Source organism: Mobula birostris, chromosome 22 (genome assembly GCF_030028105.1).
Source record: "Mobula birostris isolate sMobBir1 chromosome 22, sMobBir1.hap1, whole genome shotgun sequence".
Lineage (NCBI taxonomy): Eukaryota > Metazoa > Chordata > Chondrichthyes > Myliobatiformes > Myliobatidae > Mobula > Mobula birostris.
This window is the reverse complement of record NC_092391.1, coordinates 25,551,692-25,569,791: the sequence shown is the minus strand read 5'-3', so window position 1 is coordinate 25,569,791 and position 18,100 is coordinate 25,551,692. Positions and strand designations below refer to the sequence as shown.

The window sequence follows — 18,100 nt, the reverse complement described above, 5'->3', positions numbered from 1 at the left end:
ATTTCTTCAAATATCCTTCAATATAGAAACAAATACTATACCATTAAGTTATAGTTACTGCATACTTTGGTTCTGTAATCAAGTACAGCCTTTTTGTTCTACCTGTTAGCATATCTGTGCACTGAGTCAAGAGTACAAAGTTAATATTTGATTGTAATGAAAGCTTCCTACCCATGACATAGAGATTCTCTACATTGGCATCCTCTGTTGTCTCATTCTCTTCCTTAACTATTCCTGTTTCCCATGCTTCAGTTGGCAGGCCCGGACTTGGTGAGTTTGCTGGTCGTACCTTTCAGAAATCATGGTAAAAGAAACAAAATTTACACTTAGCTCCTTTCAGCAGTTCAAAACATAATAAAGCATTCTATAGCCAAATAAATACTTCCAAAATGTATCCTTGTTGTTAGGGAATTAGCAGCCATTTTATACACAGCAACGTATGGAGAGCAGATCAAGTCAAAATTACACAGGGATCATTGGTATCAGGAATAAATCTGCTTCGGCTCAAAGTAGATAGATAGGCAAAAACTATATAAAATGCATTTCATATATCACAAATCAGGCAAAAATAAGACTAGACTGAATATTTCTTACAAGCTACAAAATTTACATAATTTTACAAAGCAGCGGGCAGCCATTTGATCCATTCTGCCAGCTCTCTCTGTAAAGTATTTCCAAATGAACTCCAATTCACTTCCACAATAAATCTTACATCCAGCTAAGTTAGTAGAAAAAGAGTTTGAAAATTCCTTACTGATGTCAGACTGTGGCAAGAGTTGGAACGCCTGCCAAGCACGCTGGAGGAGACTGCGCTGAGCGTGTCATTACTCTTACTTCCTGTTGCTGCAGAAAAGAGCGACATCATAACACTTTCAGTCTGACTGCAGACTGGACGTTACTCACCATTCAGATTAAATGGCAAGGAGGAAATACATCTTGCTCCTTCACTTCACTGGTAAACTGAATAGAAATACACAACCCAATGGATGCAGTAGTGAACTAAAGTACAAGTATCACTAGTGACGGGCAGATTTTCACTATAGTGTGCAGGAGTATTAGTCATTTTTTGTTTTAATCTAATCGCCCAATGGTTTTATCAGCAAAGGAATCAGTAAGGAATGTTGCAGAATTTTATTTCCTTTCACATATTTCAAGATAGGTTGCAAAAAGCCAAGCTCATGAATACGTCCTACACACAAATAAGCTCCTATATGTATTAGTTAATTCAAAAGAGAACCACCCTTCAAAAAAACTGTTCATATGTAACTTCCTATAATAATCAGACCCCATTGTCTCTTAAGAACACAGGTCGCTATTTTCACAAGAGGCTGCTCGAGAGATTTGCTTTGGAAACTGACAAGGCGAGCGATAGTTGATACCTGTGCAATGACACTCTGTCAAACAATATAGCATCCACTGACACTTTAAGTCTATTGAAACCAGCCACTGGATGTGAGACATCTCATACTGTACCACTGTAACTAGGCAATAAATAAATGAACATGTTAACTGACCCTCATTGAAGCACCCACTGTTAGACCAGAGAATGCATTCCATGGCCATCTTCTGCATTAACACATTGTTAAAGACATGTCTCTGCAACTCAACACATTGAAGCCATGTCTCTTTTGTCCGTTATTATTCTGGCTGCTTGTATATTCAGGAAGTCATCCCTCAATACAAGAGGAACATTTTGGGTGTCTGGGTTTTTGCACTCAAAACCCTTGGACCATCTACCAGTATTTGAACATTCAAAGCCATTCCATCGGCTGGAGTGGGCAATGCATTTTAAATATGTATTTCTACAAATGTTAACGTGTGTTATTATAATCAATGAAACTCTTCTTAAATTGCTTATTGTTACTTCTATGTTTGAAATATGAAACATTCAGATTTGCTGCTCTTGAATGTTATTTAGTGCAATGAAGTGCATGGTAGCATTTGAGTATGAATGAGATCATATCTTTATAGTTGCACATTGTGACAATATTTACCTTCTGGGATCAATCACAAGAATAAAGGTCACTTGGCTCATCTCCTGTACCATTGGTATCCATTGCCACAAAAGAAGTTAGCTCCCTCTGGAACAAAGTGAATTAAAAAAAAAACACAAATGCAATCACTTTCTTACCTCTGCGTAAGGGTGCAAATTTGCCCAAAGCAGGGAGCTGAGACTCCTTGCACTTCTCTGCATCTTGTTTTTTCCTCCGCCGTCTCCTCTTCAGCTGGTGCGCAGTCAGGGCCAAGGCCACTGTACCCAAAGCAGTTGCAAAAAGCACCTTCTTCAGCCCTGGAGATAACTTCAGTTGCGAGAAGATGGACTTCAGATAGAGTCAAAAAGAAAAAGTTTAAAACTCATCATTGCACATTATGCAGGAACAAAAATCAGAGAAATAATCATTTGACTCAATGTTTCCTCGTTCCATCCTTCATTTCTTTTCACTGACAGTCATACACTCCAGCTTTTCTCAATATGAATTAGAAAAGTACCATAAAGAAATCATTATCCCTCCACCCTGTTACAAGGCAGCCAATCTGCTGTTGTTTATAGCCCAAGTTAGTAGTACATATTATTCAAAAGCAAGAGCTCCTGAGCATCCTGCTAGGATATCAGTGAATTATGCAATCAAATTTATTCCATCTTGGTGGAAGGCTGAGGATGAATTAGCATGAGTTGTGCGACTGGCAACCCATCTAACTTGAGAAACAGCACAAATGCCACAAAAACAGAGCAAGCAACACTTCTGATGAACTGCAATCTGCAAACATGGCAGATATCAAGTGCTTTCTGACTCACTAGTAACTAAATAGGGAAATGCACTAACCGGCAAGTTTCTTCTCCAGTAAGGTCGCAGGTGTTACACTTTCCGTCTGGACTGAGTGATTTCAATCCCGTTGGCAACGCATACATTCAATATCCTCAGTGAATTTTAACTTCAGAGAGACACTGGTAAAGGTCAACCAGGCATACACAGCGACCCTCACCAAGCGAGAACTGGACCAGGCAAAACTGTAATGATCTTAAGAATTTTGCTGATTCTCACTAAATAAGCTTTGAATGATTTCTCAAGCAAAACAATCAGATTTTCACAAGTGTGAAACCTAGTGTCTGAGTTTCTTCAGAAGAGACGGGGGGGGGGCCAGGGAACTCAAGGTTACAAGATGCAGAATTTCAAGTTATTTTTGTGAAACATAATTACCACATTGTTTTAAATTACTGATGAACAATCCCTCTACTCCCAGTCCAATACTGTACCTCCCAAACTACAAGTGCTTTCAAATTATATTTCATTTAGTACCTGTCTGAAACAAAGAAACCGGAAAGTTTGTTTTGTCACACAAGTTTATGTGGAGAAACATTTATTGGTATTACAGTATATACTTTGGCAAAACATTGTGATCTGAACACAAGTAATTTTTTTCCCCCTAAAAGTCACCCTTTTGGTTCGTTTGTTTCTGTGCTACGTTTTTTAACTCTCACCCTGAAAGCACTATTTCTCAGGAATACAGTACTGAAAAAATACCTTGTGTAAATACAATGTGTTAACAGGACACTGGATCTAGATCTAGAGTTGACCATAAGCAATGGGGCCGTGTATGGTAATAAGGAACAGGAATACGGTGGACTGTCCCAAAAGATCACTTAAGAAAAGAAATCAGGAGAGCTAAAAGAAACCATGAGGTTGCTCTAGCAGACAAGGTGAAGGAAAGTCCATGAGGATAAGCAAGCGACAAAATTGGTCCTCTTGAAGATCAGAGTGGTCATCTATGCATGGAGCCAAAAGAGCTGGGGAAGATCTTAAGTGATTTTTTTTTTTTTTTGCTTCTGCATTTACTTAGGAGATGGACACAGAGTCCATAGAAATGAGGCAAAGCAGTAGCAAGGTCATGGACAGCAAACAAGTTACAGAGGAGGTAGTGTTTGTTGTCAAGGGAAATTAGGGTGGATAAATCCCCAGGGCCTAATAAGGTGTTCCATATGAGGCTCGTGCAGAAGTTGCAAAGGGATATTTAAAACATACTTAGCAACAAGTGAGGTGCTGGAGGAACGGAGGATATCTAATGCTGTCCTGTTGTTAAGAACAGCTCTAAGAATAAGCTGGGAAATCATAGGCCAGTGAGCCTCACTTCAGTAGTGGGCAAGTTATTGAAAGGTATTCTAAGGGACTGGATATATACAGTAAGTACTTGCATAGACAGGGATTGATTAGGGACAGTCAGCATGGGCTTTGTGCGTGGTAGGTTGTGTTTAACAAAGCTTATACAGTTTTTTTTTTGAGGAAGTTACCAGGAAAGTTGATGAAGACAAGGCAGCAGATGTCGTCTACATGGACTTCAGAAAGGCTGTTGACAAGGTCCCGTATGAGAGGCTGGTTTAAAGGGTTCAGTTGTTTGGCATTCAAGATGAGGTAGTAAACTGGATTAGACATTGGCTTCACAGGAAAAGTCAGAGAGTGGTAGTAGATTATTGTCTCTCTTACTGCAGACCTGTCACCAGTGGTGTGCCACAGGGCTTAGTGCTGAATCTATTGTTGTTTGTCATCTAAGTCATCAGCAAATTTGTGGATGACACCAAGACTGGGGGCAGAGTGGACAACGAGGAAGACTACCAAAGCTTGCTGTGGGATCTGGACCAGCTGGAAAAATAGGCTGAAAAATGGCAGATAGAATTTAATGCAGACATATGTGAGGAGTTGCACTTTGGGAGGAAAAACTAGGGCAAGGCTTACACAGTGCAAGGTAGGACACCGAGGACTGCCCCAGAACAGAGGTATCTGGGAATACAGATCTACAATTCCTTGTAAGTGGAGCCACAGATAGATTGAGTCATAAATAGAGCTTTTGGCACATTGGCCTTCACAAATCAAAGCACTGAGTACAGAAGTTGGGATGTCATGATGAAGTTGTAAAACACATTGTTGAAACCTAATTTGAAGTACTATGTGCAGTTCTGGTTGCCTACCTACAGGAAAGATATCAATAAGATTGAAAGAGTACAGAGAAAATTTACAAAGATACTGCAAGGGCTTGAGGAGCTGAGTTATAAGGAAAGGTTGAAGACAGCATAGGAGAATGAGGGGAGATTTTATAGGGGTACGCAAAATTATGAGGGATATATATATATATAGTAAACGCAAGCAGGGGTTTTTAACTGAGGTTGGGTGAGATTGGAACTAGAGATCATGGGTTAAGGGCGAAAGATGAAATGTTTTAAGGGAAACATGAGGAGATCTTCACTCAGAGGATGGTGAGAGTGTGGAAAAAGCTGCCAGAAGTGGTTGATGTGGGTTTGATTTCAACATTAAAGAGAAATTTGGATAGGTCCATGGATGGGAGAATGTGGAGGGGTATGCTCACAGTGCATGTCGATAGGATAGACAGATTCATAGTTCAGCACAGACTAGATGGGCAGAAGGGCGTGTTTCTGCCCTTGTAGTGTTCTACGCCTCCTTTACAGGGCAGTGCTGAAGCCAATCACAACATCTCATCACACTACTGCTGACATGGCACAAAGAAGGGATGAAACCCAAGGGCTTCCTAGCCCACTTGTAGACCAGCAGCTCAACTGGTAAAGCTTGTTATTATTTTATACTTCCACAAATTTCTGATTACAAATGTGGGAACTTTATCAAAAACACTCAATTTGAGAATGTTTCCTGTACATATGTAATGGTTATGAATAGTTTTATGGATTGGATTGTTTCATTGAGTCTCAGGAACACTATGTGTTCTTCATATGCAATGAAATAATACAAAAAAAATTACACATATATACAATCTTGTAATTCTTTAGCATTTTAAACCACTCTACATCTAATGTTCTTCAGAAATGCAGCTTTAGTAATTAATGAATGCTCAGGAAGCTTCTGCAAATGGCAATGCCGTAATACTCATTTTCTTTATAAGCTCTTGTAATTTATAGGAATTTTTATGTCTCGGCACTATACCTGCACAACAAATTTCACAACTTAAGAATGAGTGATAATAAACCTGATTCTGAATCTGATTAGTGCAGAATGAAGAATAAATATTGCTCAGCATACTAGGGGGAGTGACTTCAAGACCCTTTAATGTCATTTCCAGTTCACAAGCATAAAGGAGAACGGAATTATTGTAACTCTGGATCTGATGCAGCACAAAAAACAACACAAAACAAAAAGAACACAATAATTTAAAAAAACACAACATATATAAATACATAATAGCTTATATACATAGATTGATTGTTTGTCCGTAAGGTGACACAAGGCACAGAAATGCCTCTGCGTAATGTGACTCTGACAGGAAATGATAAAGTAGTGGGGATGAGGTACGTGGAGGGGTGGATCAATGGGTGGAGGTGTTGATCAGTCTTATTGCTTGGGGAAAGTAACTGTTTTTGAGTCTGACGGTCCTGGCGTGGATGTTACGTAGCCTCCTCCCTGATGGGAGTGAAACAGTCCATGAGCAGGGTGGGTAGGATCCTTCCAGATGTTACTAGCCCTTTTGCAACACCTTTCTGCTTATAAATCCTTGATGACAGATAGGCTGGTGCCAGTGATGCATCGGGAGGTTTTGACAACCTGTTGTAGAGCCCTCCTGTCCGCTGCAGTGCAGTTTCCCTACCGTACAATGAAACAGCATGTTACAATGCTCTCTACTGCGCATCCATAGGAGGACACGAGTTTAGATGCGCATAGTCCAGCTCTCGTCAACCTCCTCAGAAAGTAGAGGCTGTTGGATCCAGCTGCTTAATTGTAATTTTCTTTGCGGTTTAGCAATTGTCTGCTTGTATTTTATATAATTATATGCAATTAACTGCCTAGTATGCTTTCTATTGGTCACAGTATGTATATATAGTTGTTCAGTCTACCTCCTCGTGATTATATTGGTATAATTCTGAAAAGTCCGGATTGCATTATTTGAATAATAGCATGCTCATTGGCCGACTCTTAACTACAATTTCAATGAAATTTATCTTATCTATTGGTATGAAAATAGCTGATCACAAGGCAGCGCCATCTTAGTCTCTTTGTTCCTTGGTCCCTCCCTTCACTATCACTTCTATCACTGTCTATTTCAATTTTCCTTTGTTCTATCAACGTTTACTAAAACAACCATGAGGTAACATGTTTTGTGCCCCTTTCTTGACTTCTGAAAAAACCTTCGATTGAAAACATCAGAATCCAACAAGCTTTCCTGATTGTGCACGATGTGCTCTGAGCCCATGAGAGGTTGTGTAAGATGTGCACTCCCAGGAGTTTGAAACTGCTCGGAATTTCCACTGTTGTGTCACCAATGTAAAGCGGAGTATGTGGATTGAGTTCTCCTGAAGTTGACATTGAGGAAGAGGTTACTTGCTTAACATCAGGCCTCGAGCTCTTCCACTTCCTCTCTATAGACTGTCTCATTGTTGTTGGTGATGAGCCAAACCACTATCCTATCGTCGGCAAAACTGATAATGTGATGACTCAGGTGTACAGCCATGTAGTCACATGTGAGCAGAGTGTTCAACAAAGGGCTCAGTACACAGCACTAGGGGGCACCCGTGTTGAGGATGATGGAGAGAGAGGACCAGTGGTGCATTCTGACTACCTGAGGTCTGTTTGTTCAGAAGCCCCACATCCAGTTGCACAGTGGAGTATTTAGACTGAAGACAACGAGTTTGTTCACCAAGGTCTGTGGGAAAATAGTGTTGAATGCCTAAATGAAATCCAGAAACTGCATTCTGACATAAGTGTCCTTGGTTTCTAGTTGTGTCAGGGCCAGGTGCATGACAAATGCTATGAACTTCAAGCAGTGCCTTGTGATTATTTACATCCAAGGGTAGTTAAGAATTCTGTTTAACATCTCATGCAAAAGACCAGCAGCTTCAACAGTGCTGTGTGCAGTAATTTGCAGACGACAACAAAACCTATAATACAAGCAAATGTACTTGGGTATATTTCAATATATATATACCTCTAGTGGGGTGTGTGGGGTATCCAGAGAGGGATAGCACCTTTGGTGAAAGGGCTTACTGTGTGTCCATTCCTTTGGCCCCACCGGGCACCCAGCTCTCACCTGTGGCTCCAAGTAGCTGTTTGCATGCGACAGCAGCCCCGTGCTGGTACACTGCTTTGTCAAGCAAGCTAAACCAGCTGAGGGTAGCCAGCAGCCTCATTCCCCAGGGAGATAGGGACAAGCCAGTCCTGGCATGCGAAGTCAGCTCAGGCAGACTGGGCAGATGAGATCAACAGAGAGATACAAAAGGCAGTACTCAAAAGCTCCGTGGAGAACGAAGGGCACGACAAGGCACAGAAGACATCATGGTCGGTCATCAACTGCCACCTAGGAAGACCCCAGTTTGTGATGTTTGTTCGTACCATGGACTTGGACTTCTGAGATCAAGAGAGTGGAACTGCCCCAGTGTAATGGCTTTTCCACTTTAAAAACTCTCCCACACAGGTTTCCTGTCATTTTCGAACATGGTAGATAACCACCACCCCAATCCTGTACTACATTATATGCATGAATCTTCAGTGAGGCACACATTTCAATCCATACCACTGTTTTATGTTCCATCTTCCTCTAATTTACTGTATTTACAAAAAGGTAAAGCCATACTCAAATTTCCACATGTAGTAACAGTCCAAAGTGGTTATACAGAGACTGCTCAAGATGTTCCAGGAGTCCATTTGACAGTTATCACCTTTTAACTGCCCTGATGAATCTCTCAGCTGATGGGCAGCTAAAGATAGACAATAAATATGGATTTATTAACAGTGTCCTAATAATGCTTTGGGGAAAAGCTCTCCAGAAAAATAGCCAGTTTGTAATATGATCGTCTTTTGAAGCAATTCTAAAATATGTGAGATTGAAAGAAATTCATTGAGAAAAAAACTAAACAAGATATGAACATTTCTATTATTACTTCTAATATTTAAAAGACAATGTTCAAAACATTCAGTTTAAAAGTTTAGAGGGAAGAAATCACACATGCACAGTAATCAAGTAGGCAAGCCAAGTTGTTTTGATTAATTTGTTATTTTTGATTATATTTGAAACACTGAAATAGATTTGAAATGACAGCACAAATTAGCCAAAAAGACACTGTACTATATAGATAGTAACTCTGCTTCTAATTTGATAATAACTGTTAACATTCACACGAATCAGCAATTTAAGACTCACCAACCCGGTGGAATTATAAGTCCCCATCATAAATTGGCACCAAAAACAAGTGCGAATTGTGTATAGAATGAAAAAAAGAACTTCATTCCATGATTGCCTCAGATGAGGCAGTGAGCTGTTGAACTATAGAGTCTTACAAGTTCAAGTGTGGGTAAGTAATAAAGCCTGTTATACAAATGCCATTGCTTCTGGAACATAGGTTTGAATCCAATTAGTGCTGGTAAGATGAAATGTGTTTTTCTGTATTCACTATGAGGGTCTTTTATGAGATGATTTCAGACAGCCTAATCTCAATCAAGAATGATCACCGGTCATTATTAGGGAAAAAAAGTACCTGGGATGAAAGCACCTTTGTGGAACAGGGTTTGGGATCTTTACATAGTATAAAATGCACTAAGGAAATCTTGTTGATGGAATATAGGGTATGATGATATAGAAGGCACTGTCAGAGTTTGACCAAGTTCAATCTATCTCAAGAGGAAAAGTCTGCAAACTAATAGCACTAATTAGACAGCTTGTCAGAGAGCCAGCACAGGCAAAACAGACTCCTTCTGGCTACCAATACTAGAGATGGAAAGAATTCTGTATCCTACGAATACTACCACCACCACATCTTTCTTTAATGACACTCAAATGTTACTACATGGTCAAGCAACCAGAGACCAACTATAAAAATATGCTGTAATATATTTTTTAAACGTAAAGAATGGACCAAAGTAAGGGAAAGACCACACATCTACTTTACTTATGGGGATTCAAGAAATTAAGAACATTGCGAAATCTGCACAATGACTGCACCAAACAAATAAGTTCCTGGCAGATTATTCTTCTCTGCAAAGTGTACCAGACTCTTGGTTGATACTGGGAAGATAGTCTATTTAGATAATACTTTTCACAGTTCATTAGCGGGTGACAAAAATATGTTTACAGGTTTTATTTATCTTCTGCTTGCAGCTTCTGGAGAGAGGAGTGAGAGCACCAGAGTAGTAAACACTGTTCCTAGCAGCACTTGGCCACACAGATAAAATAGTGAATCCACACAGAAATTGATTCCTCAGCGCAGGTGCTAGAGAAGATATCTTGTAAGTCTCTAACTAGTAGTTAACTCTAGGTTAAGTTTAAATCTATCCTTTTGAAAGTGAAGATTATGACATCTTCCCACTTACCAATTTCCAATACTAAAATTTGAAGAATCTCAAAGACAAGTGACAATAGTTAACTTTAGATATTGCTGTCTAGATACAAGAGTATTATAAATATAACAGATTTGTTTCAATTTGTCCTTTTACTTTTATTTGTCAGTTAAATGCACATCAAAATTGACAAGCTGAGTTGCAAAACAATCCAAGATAACTAAGCTGACTACTGGAACCGAACACAATACTGCAAGGTATCACTGAAGCAAATAAGGAAGAGCCACTAAGGCTGATTAACTATATGAAAGATACCTACAGTGAAAGATTTCTCTCTTGGATATGATAAAGTGAACAGGACTAGAAGGAGCAAATGTGGAAGATTATCTTCAACAGTTAATTAATTTGCTATCAATGCAACAAAATGCAAAACTATGTAACAAACAGCCCAGAAGGAAAGGATGAATGTGTAATCAACTTTAGCTGTTCACATTTTCAACAGAATTAGCTGAAACAATCTCAAGCATTTAACTAGATCCTAAATGGCACAATTTAACAAAAATAAAAAACACACAGGGTCATTAGTGTGTTAACTTTATAAACAAAGAGGAAATATGCTGAACTTGAGGTGTTTGGGGGACGTGAGAAGTGGCACCACTGAGATTAGAAAATAATTAATTCCAACAGGACATTGAGTAGAATCTAATTAATATATCACATGAAATGTTACAAAGTATTAGTTAATGTCAGTTTGAATTGCTATTTATTTGTGACACATTTTACAATTTTTGATCCACTAAATTAACACTGTTCAGCATCAATTAGCCTGTGTACCCCCACAGCTGAAATACATTCCTTAGAATTTTCACCAGACACTAGCCACTGAATGAAGTATCTGTTCCTGTTTTTAAGCTCTTTCCAATCTCATTCTGTACAATATCCTCCTTTCTTTCTCATACACTTAACTAATTAGCCTTCTAATATTTACCTGAACTACTCTTCGCAAAAAAACTCTAGAGATTCACTATCCTCCAGATAAAGGTTCTCCAATTTCTTTATTACATTTATTAGTGACTATGATTTATTCCTGGTGCTGGGTTTGGATGTAATGGTGAAATGGGTAGATCCAGGTTTGAACTGGTCTGTGATGATTTAGCCCTTCTTGTGTCTCATACAGGTAGGACAGTGGACATGAAGCTACTGAGAATGGTCTGCAGTGAGGGAGGAGAACAATTTACCTGTATACTGATAAAATGAGGGTGGTAAGTTCAGAGTAACTGGCTACAATGCCATATTTAGGAAATTTAATTAATAAAAATTGTGATTATAAACACAAACTTAAGTCAAAGATTAAACTTGGCGTACCTACTTCAAAGACAATATCCAATATATAACTCAACGGTGGGAAGAGGTGGCAGCACAAAATCAAGGTCCTTCATCTGCCTTCTCACCCCCCCCCCCCCAAAATGGAAAGCAAAAATGGACTGCTTATTTGGATGAAAACATACCTGTCCAAATGTGGAGTACAGAAAAACTGGAATCTCAGCCACAGTCATTGCCAGGGCTTGGATAATGGATGCTCCATCTGTTCTCCTCAACGACATTGCGCACAGAGGTTAATTGCTCCTGTATGTCTGCAAAGCAAGCATCTGGTTGCTGAGATTTTTGTCCTGTCAGTTACCAAGGGTCAGCAAACTGAGGCGTATGGGGTAGGGATGGGCCACTGTTGATAGCTTCTCAATGTGTCTCTAAATTCTGTACTACAAACCAAGAAGATGAAATGGGATAATGACAGAGTCATGGGCCCACTCTGTGGCTCCTTCTGATTTCAGTGGTTCGGAAACTTAATGACAGAGTTCCAGTCAGATCTGCCACCCTACCCAAATCACTTGCTGTTTTGAAAATAAAACAAACATATGATGAATTAAAAACACAAAAAAGCACCTCAGTGTTTGTTTTTTCTTCAGCTTACTGCCAAGAAAAAGCCATGTGGTTTTCTATAAGGATTACAAGAGTGGGACAGAGATGCCAACTTGCTCAGAACACTTCAATAGAATTAATCACCTATCCTGTGTCTGAATCTGCATCAACCCTACAGCACACACGCACGCACACACACACCCCAACAATCTCAGTACTCAATTCCACCTTATCAGACAAAGGTAGGTGGCATTAAAAGAAGAGAGAATTTTTAAAGATGAAAATGAGCCAAAAGCTAATAATTATGCATGCATTTGAACTGCTTACACCCCAAAGAGGGTCATTCAGCTCATCACATCGTTGTACCAGCAATCTAAACTTAAGTCTCTCTGCCCCAGAATCCTGACTCATTCCTGACACAAATACAAATGCCAAATGCTATGCTCTTTTCCCTCTAAAGAAACAATGGTTTCGCTGCAATTATTCTCTATAGCCAAGCACTCCACAGCTTAACAACTCTCCTGAACACTCAGCTCACTTTTAAAATGGTGCTTTTGCTTCACTGACTCCAGAGATCTTCTTTTTCTCATTTATGCTACTAGCAAACCATAACTTTAATATTCTTGTAAATTACTCCTTTTCTTTGCTCTATATAAAACTGTTACTTCTAACTTTAAATCTAACATCAGATAAATGAATCTCTACTATTCACTCTCTGTGGCTTTGATGTAAGCTGCAATGTAGGATATACTATCCCCATGTACACTTACATTCAAGATTAGATCTCATTTAATTTCAATATGATTAGCATTTTAGTTACTTTCATTTATACATAGTTTGTACTTTCAGCTAGGTATGATAAAGACACTCATTACTGAAAAGTGTAGGAAGTTGGATGAAAGCTTTAGCAACAAGAATGTTTAACCGTGAGTCAAAAGTATTCCAGTTAACAAGGATGTATGTATCTGTAACCTCCAAGAGGACCACAACCTTGTTGTAGGGTTCGGAGGCTTGCGTACCTCAATGACCCGGAGAGCTAAGTCGGCTGGAGTCACGGTTTTACGATTTGGCTCTTGTTAGGATTACTCATGTCAAACAGGTCAAAGGGTAGAGGCCAGACTAAGAGTGGTCTGCCAGACTAAGAGTGGTCCACCAGTCCACCAGTTTCAGGGATTCAGCTCAGTGCCAACAACCCTGACAGGTGAAAAAAATTGTTATAGAAACAGCAACGAAGAATCCTCCTATATCTGTAAGCAACTGAAGTCCATGAACCACACCTGGGGCACAATAGAAAAGATGGCCAAAGACAGAGAGATAGAGGAACTTCATTGCTGCCCAGCGGTGTGACAGGCAATAAGTAAGTATCTGTAAACACCAACCAACAGATTACTTCGCAAAATAAATTGCAACTCCTGTCACTCTTAGCAAAGGCAATAAGGAAGTTTAAGTGAAAATGAAGAGCTTTAGTTTACTTAACAATTCACAGAGAGAGACAAGAATGAGGGATTTAATTAAGGGGAAAACTCTTAACCATTAGGAAAGCAAATACGAGTGTTTATTACTATATGCATTATCTACTGTGGCAAAGTTGAGCTAAATGAGTGTTGAAGATTTTGAAGTGGTTACACACCAAGACTGAGGGCAAAGAGCTACATATGTCTCATGCAATGCCATTGAAGGATTTGGAAAAAATAAAGTATTTTTGAAAGATCAGATTAAAAAGGCAGTCATGGACTAAATACAAAAAAACCCATTAACCTTTATTAATTCGCACTACATATGTAAGAACCGTTGTTGCCTCATATAATTCTACCAATATTTCTAAGCCCAGTGATCTCACGCCTTGCCTGCCGGAGTCTTATATAGTGCCAGAGATTTTAATATGTAAAATTATATTCTTTTACAACACCTACTCCACCACTGAATCTACAATTTTTTAACTTTACACTCTTATCAGAGTTCACAAATGAACTGTTTTCCAAATTAGTGACATAAAAATGAACTTAGACTAACCCAGAAATGACTTAGTCTATCAAGTTGTACAGTCAAGTGCAAGAAAGGCAATTATCCAATTCATGAGTTGACAGAGCATCAACACAGTGTGCATCTCTTCCCCCTCTTCCTACATCCAAAGACAAGTTAAGAACAAGCAATTCATCACGGACTGAATACAGGACGAGTGAGGTGTGAAGCAAATCTTTAAAATACAGCTAATTAATTAGTAATAGATGCAAGCAGTACAAAATTGAAAACCAACAAGCAGCTCTACCATATAGCGTAACATGAAGGAGTTTATTTAATCCAAGTCTACAGGGTATAACCAAGAAAGAAAGCTCCCAATATCAGTACCTACAATTTTAAAGGAATTATGACAAGATTCTTAATCTACAACTTTCCAATGCAGCATTATTGGCACATTTCTGAATTTTCCACTAAGGGAAAAAATGCTTTATTTGTAATCTGAAAATGCTCAGTAGTCTGTCTTAGAGAGGCACAATTAATAAAGTGCCTCCTCTTTTGGAGTCATCAGAAGAGAAGATCATTTGTTAACAGTCGTGCATTTAAATTGGTTAAAACTAGGTAACTAAAGTGAAGCTTTAGGGTTGGTTACTAGTGAAGTTTAAAGAAACTAGTTGCTGAAATAATGCAAACAATCACCATAAGAAAGTGTCCTTAGTATAAAGTACCTGAGGCAAAGCATGAGGCTCACTTCCCATGTTCACACCAGGCATCTTCAGCCTCAGAGTTGGAAAATTTACATCATGGTTTGATAGAGAATTAATAGTAGATCCTGTTTAAAAAAATACAAAAAGTTATCAAGGTGAAAAACTGTTACAATTTCTAGCTTTTATATTGATATCTAAGAAATGATTACAAGTAAGGGTGGGTTGATGCATGGAGTTGAGGAACACTGGGAGATCCTGGTGGGCACATATTTTAATTCCACATCCCATTCCTATTCTGATATGCCTATCCACGGCCTCCATCAGGTTGGAGGAACACCTTATATTCCGTCTGGGTAGCCTCCAACCTGATGGCATGAACATTGGCTTCTCTAACTTCTGTTAATGCCCCACCTCCCCTTCGTACCCCATCCGTTATTTTTTTTTCTCTCTCTCCCCCTCCCTCCCCCTCTCTCCCTCTCCTCTTTGTCCCTCTCACTATACTCCTTGCCCATCCTCTGGGTTCCCCCTCTCCTGTTCTTTCTCCCTGGGTCTCCCGTCCCATGATCCTCTCATATCCCTTTTGCCAATCACCTGTCCAGCTCTTAGCTAGATCCCTTCCCCTCCTGTCTTCTCCTATCATTTTGGATCTCCCCCTCCCCCTCCCAGTTTCAAATCTCTTACTAACTCTTCCTTCAGTTAGTCCTGACAAAGGGTCTCGGCCCGAAACGCAAACTGTACCTCTTCCTAGAGATGCTGCCTGGACTGCTGCATTCACCAGCAATTTTTATGTGTGTTGCCGATAATTACACTCATCTATTGAGATGTTCCCACAACCAATGATCTCACTTTAAAGACTCTTTATATTGTTATTTCATGGCCTCATTATTTATTGTTATTTTATTTATAGTTGCATTTCAACAGTTTGTTGTCTACCATGCTCTTGGTCTTTCATTGATTTTTTTCATCCATTATTCTAAACACACGAAAATCTGCAGATGCTGGAAATCTGAGCAACACACACAAAATACTGGAGGAACTCAGCAGGCCAGGCAGCATCTATGGAAAAGAGTAAACAGTTGACGTTTTGGGCCGAGACCCTTCCTCAGGATCGCCAGCATTTTGTGTGCGTTGTACAGTTATTATTCTAGACTTGCTAAGTATGCCCACAGGAAAAAAAACCTCAGGATTATATGTGGTGATATGTATGTACTCTAATACTAAGTTATACTTTGAACTTTTGATGGCAAGACAAAAGGAATAAATTCTAAGAGAAATGCTCAAACGATGATTTAGGGAGGATATTCAAGAGCATTGAACATCAATGGGAGAGTTCTCTACTCGGTCCAACAGGAAATAAAAACATTACTTTCCACCTCATGAGATTCGAAATTAACATAACAATATAAAAGAAAACAAACGAAAATATGAAAATCTAACAATAATTAAACAAAACATGCCAGCCCTAGTTATAAAATACTGTTGTCTAGTGCAGCTACACAGCTATAACTGTAAAAGTAGCTCAAATAGCATGGTAAGCTGTGAGATGTAAACGTCAACTCCCTTCAATTCATTATCATTTGCCTTGCTAGGTGCACAGTGCCTGGCCGAGTACTGAAGACCTGTGCTGATCAACTGGCTGGAGTGTTCACCAATATCTCTAACCTCTCACATTGGCAGTCTGAGGTACTCACCTGCTTCGAGCAGGCTTCAATTATACTGGTACCTAAGAAATCGTGGTAACCTGACTGAGTGACTATCGTCCAGTGGCACTTACATCCACTGTGGTGAAGTGCTTTGAGAGGTTAAGGATGAAACATATCAACTCCTGCCTAAAAAGCGATTTGAATCCGTTCCAATTTGCTTAGTGTCACAACAGGTCAACAGCAGATGTGATTTAATTGGCTCTTCACTCAACCCTAGGATCTCTGGACAGCAAAGAGGTATACATCAGGATGAGCTTCACTGACTACAGCTCAGCATTCAATACTATAATCCCCTCAGAACTAATCAATAATCTTCAAGACCTAGGCCTCAATACCTCCTTATGCAATTGCATCCTTGAATTTCCTTACTTGCAGACCCCAGTCAGTTCCGATTGGGAACAACACCCCTCAACCATCAGGCTCTTGAATTAGATGGGATATCTTCACTCACTATATCACTGAACTGTTCCCATAACTTACAGACTCATTTTCAAGGTCACTTCATCGCATGTTCTCAATATTTGTTATTTATTTATTTATTATTATTTCTTTTGTTCTTCTTTCTTTTTGTATTTGCACAGTTTATTGTCTTTTGCACATTGGTTGTTTGTCCATCCAGCTGGGTGCAATCTTTCATTGAGTCTATTGTATTTCTTGTGAATACCCGCAAGAAAATTAATTCAGGGTTGTATATGGTGACATATATGTACTTTGAACTTGAACTTTGATCTCACCTCACGTTTCCTTTCCAGTCTTCAAAGATACTGCAAAAAGGTAGTAAGGACTCTCTCAGCTGCCATTCTGCTCCTGCATGAACTCTCTCTTACTCACTTCTTCAACTCTGCATCCAATCACCCATCAACCAAAAGCACCATCTTGAACCCCGTTGTCTATTTGACCGCAGCAAATCATCTTAGATATTTTCCACTTTATAAAGATGGTGCATCAATACAAGATTATTTTATGCTGCAGGGAAATCTGGACAAACATTTGGTAAAGTGAGAAGAAATGTCCACATAAAAATCACCATATAGAGAAATAGAACAATTTCTGATGTTTTGTAGGTCTTTTTGTTTCCTTCCAGTGAGCTGCACCTGCCCTGCTAGAATTTGGAAATGGCATTGAAAGAACTTGCAAAAGGTCTACATGATTAAAAAGAATTATCCATGAATTCCCAATATTTTGACTGTTGGAAGGATGGGGGAAGAAAGTAATTCTTTATATTAATCTGTGGCATAGTCAGAATGGACAATTGCTTAGCTTTAACTGGGATTTGACAATAAAGAGGCAGCATGTAATGCCAGTGCCAGCAGATTTTCTTTCACACCCCCCCAAAAAAAAACACACAGACACCCCTCTCTACGCTTGATCCAAGAAACTGCAGAGGGCTGTGGACACAGCTTAGCACTCTCTGGTTCAAAAGTCTGATGGTTGGAGGGATAATAACTGTTCCTGAACCTGGTGGCATGAGCCCTGAGGCTCCAGTACTTCTTTTCCAAGAGTAGTTTCCAAGAGCTAAGTTTCT

General features: G+C 39.4%; 1 protein-coding gene across 1 annotated transcript in view; it reads right to left on the bottom strand.

The window, feature by feature from the left end:
- The window catches only part of miga2 (mitoguardin 2), a 45,783-nt gene extending 30,786 nt beyond the window's left edge, over positions 1–14,997 (bottom strand). The window contains exons 1-5 of the mRNA XM_072240399.1: positions 14,894–14,997; positions 11,795–11,920; positions 2,132–2,321; positions 755–843; positions 172–289 (exon numbers count right to left, since the gene is read on the bottom strand). Coding sequence (XP_072096500.1) covers positions 172–289; positions 755–843; positions 2,132–2,321; positions 11,795–11,890 — 493 coding nt within the window. The 5' untranslated portion in view covers positions 11,891–11,920; positions 14,894–14,997. The remainder of the gene's footprint in view (positions 1–171; positions 290–754; positions 844–2,131; positions 2,322–11,794; positions 11,921–14,893) is intronic.
- Between the last annotated feature and the right edge of the window lie 3,103 nt (positions 14,998–18,100).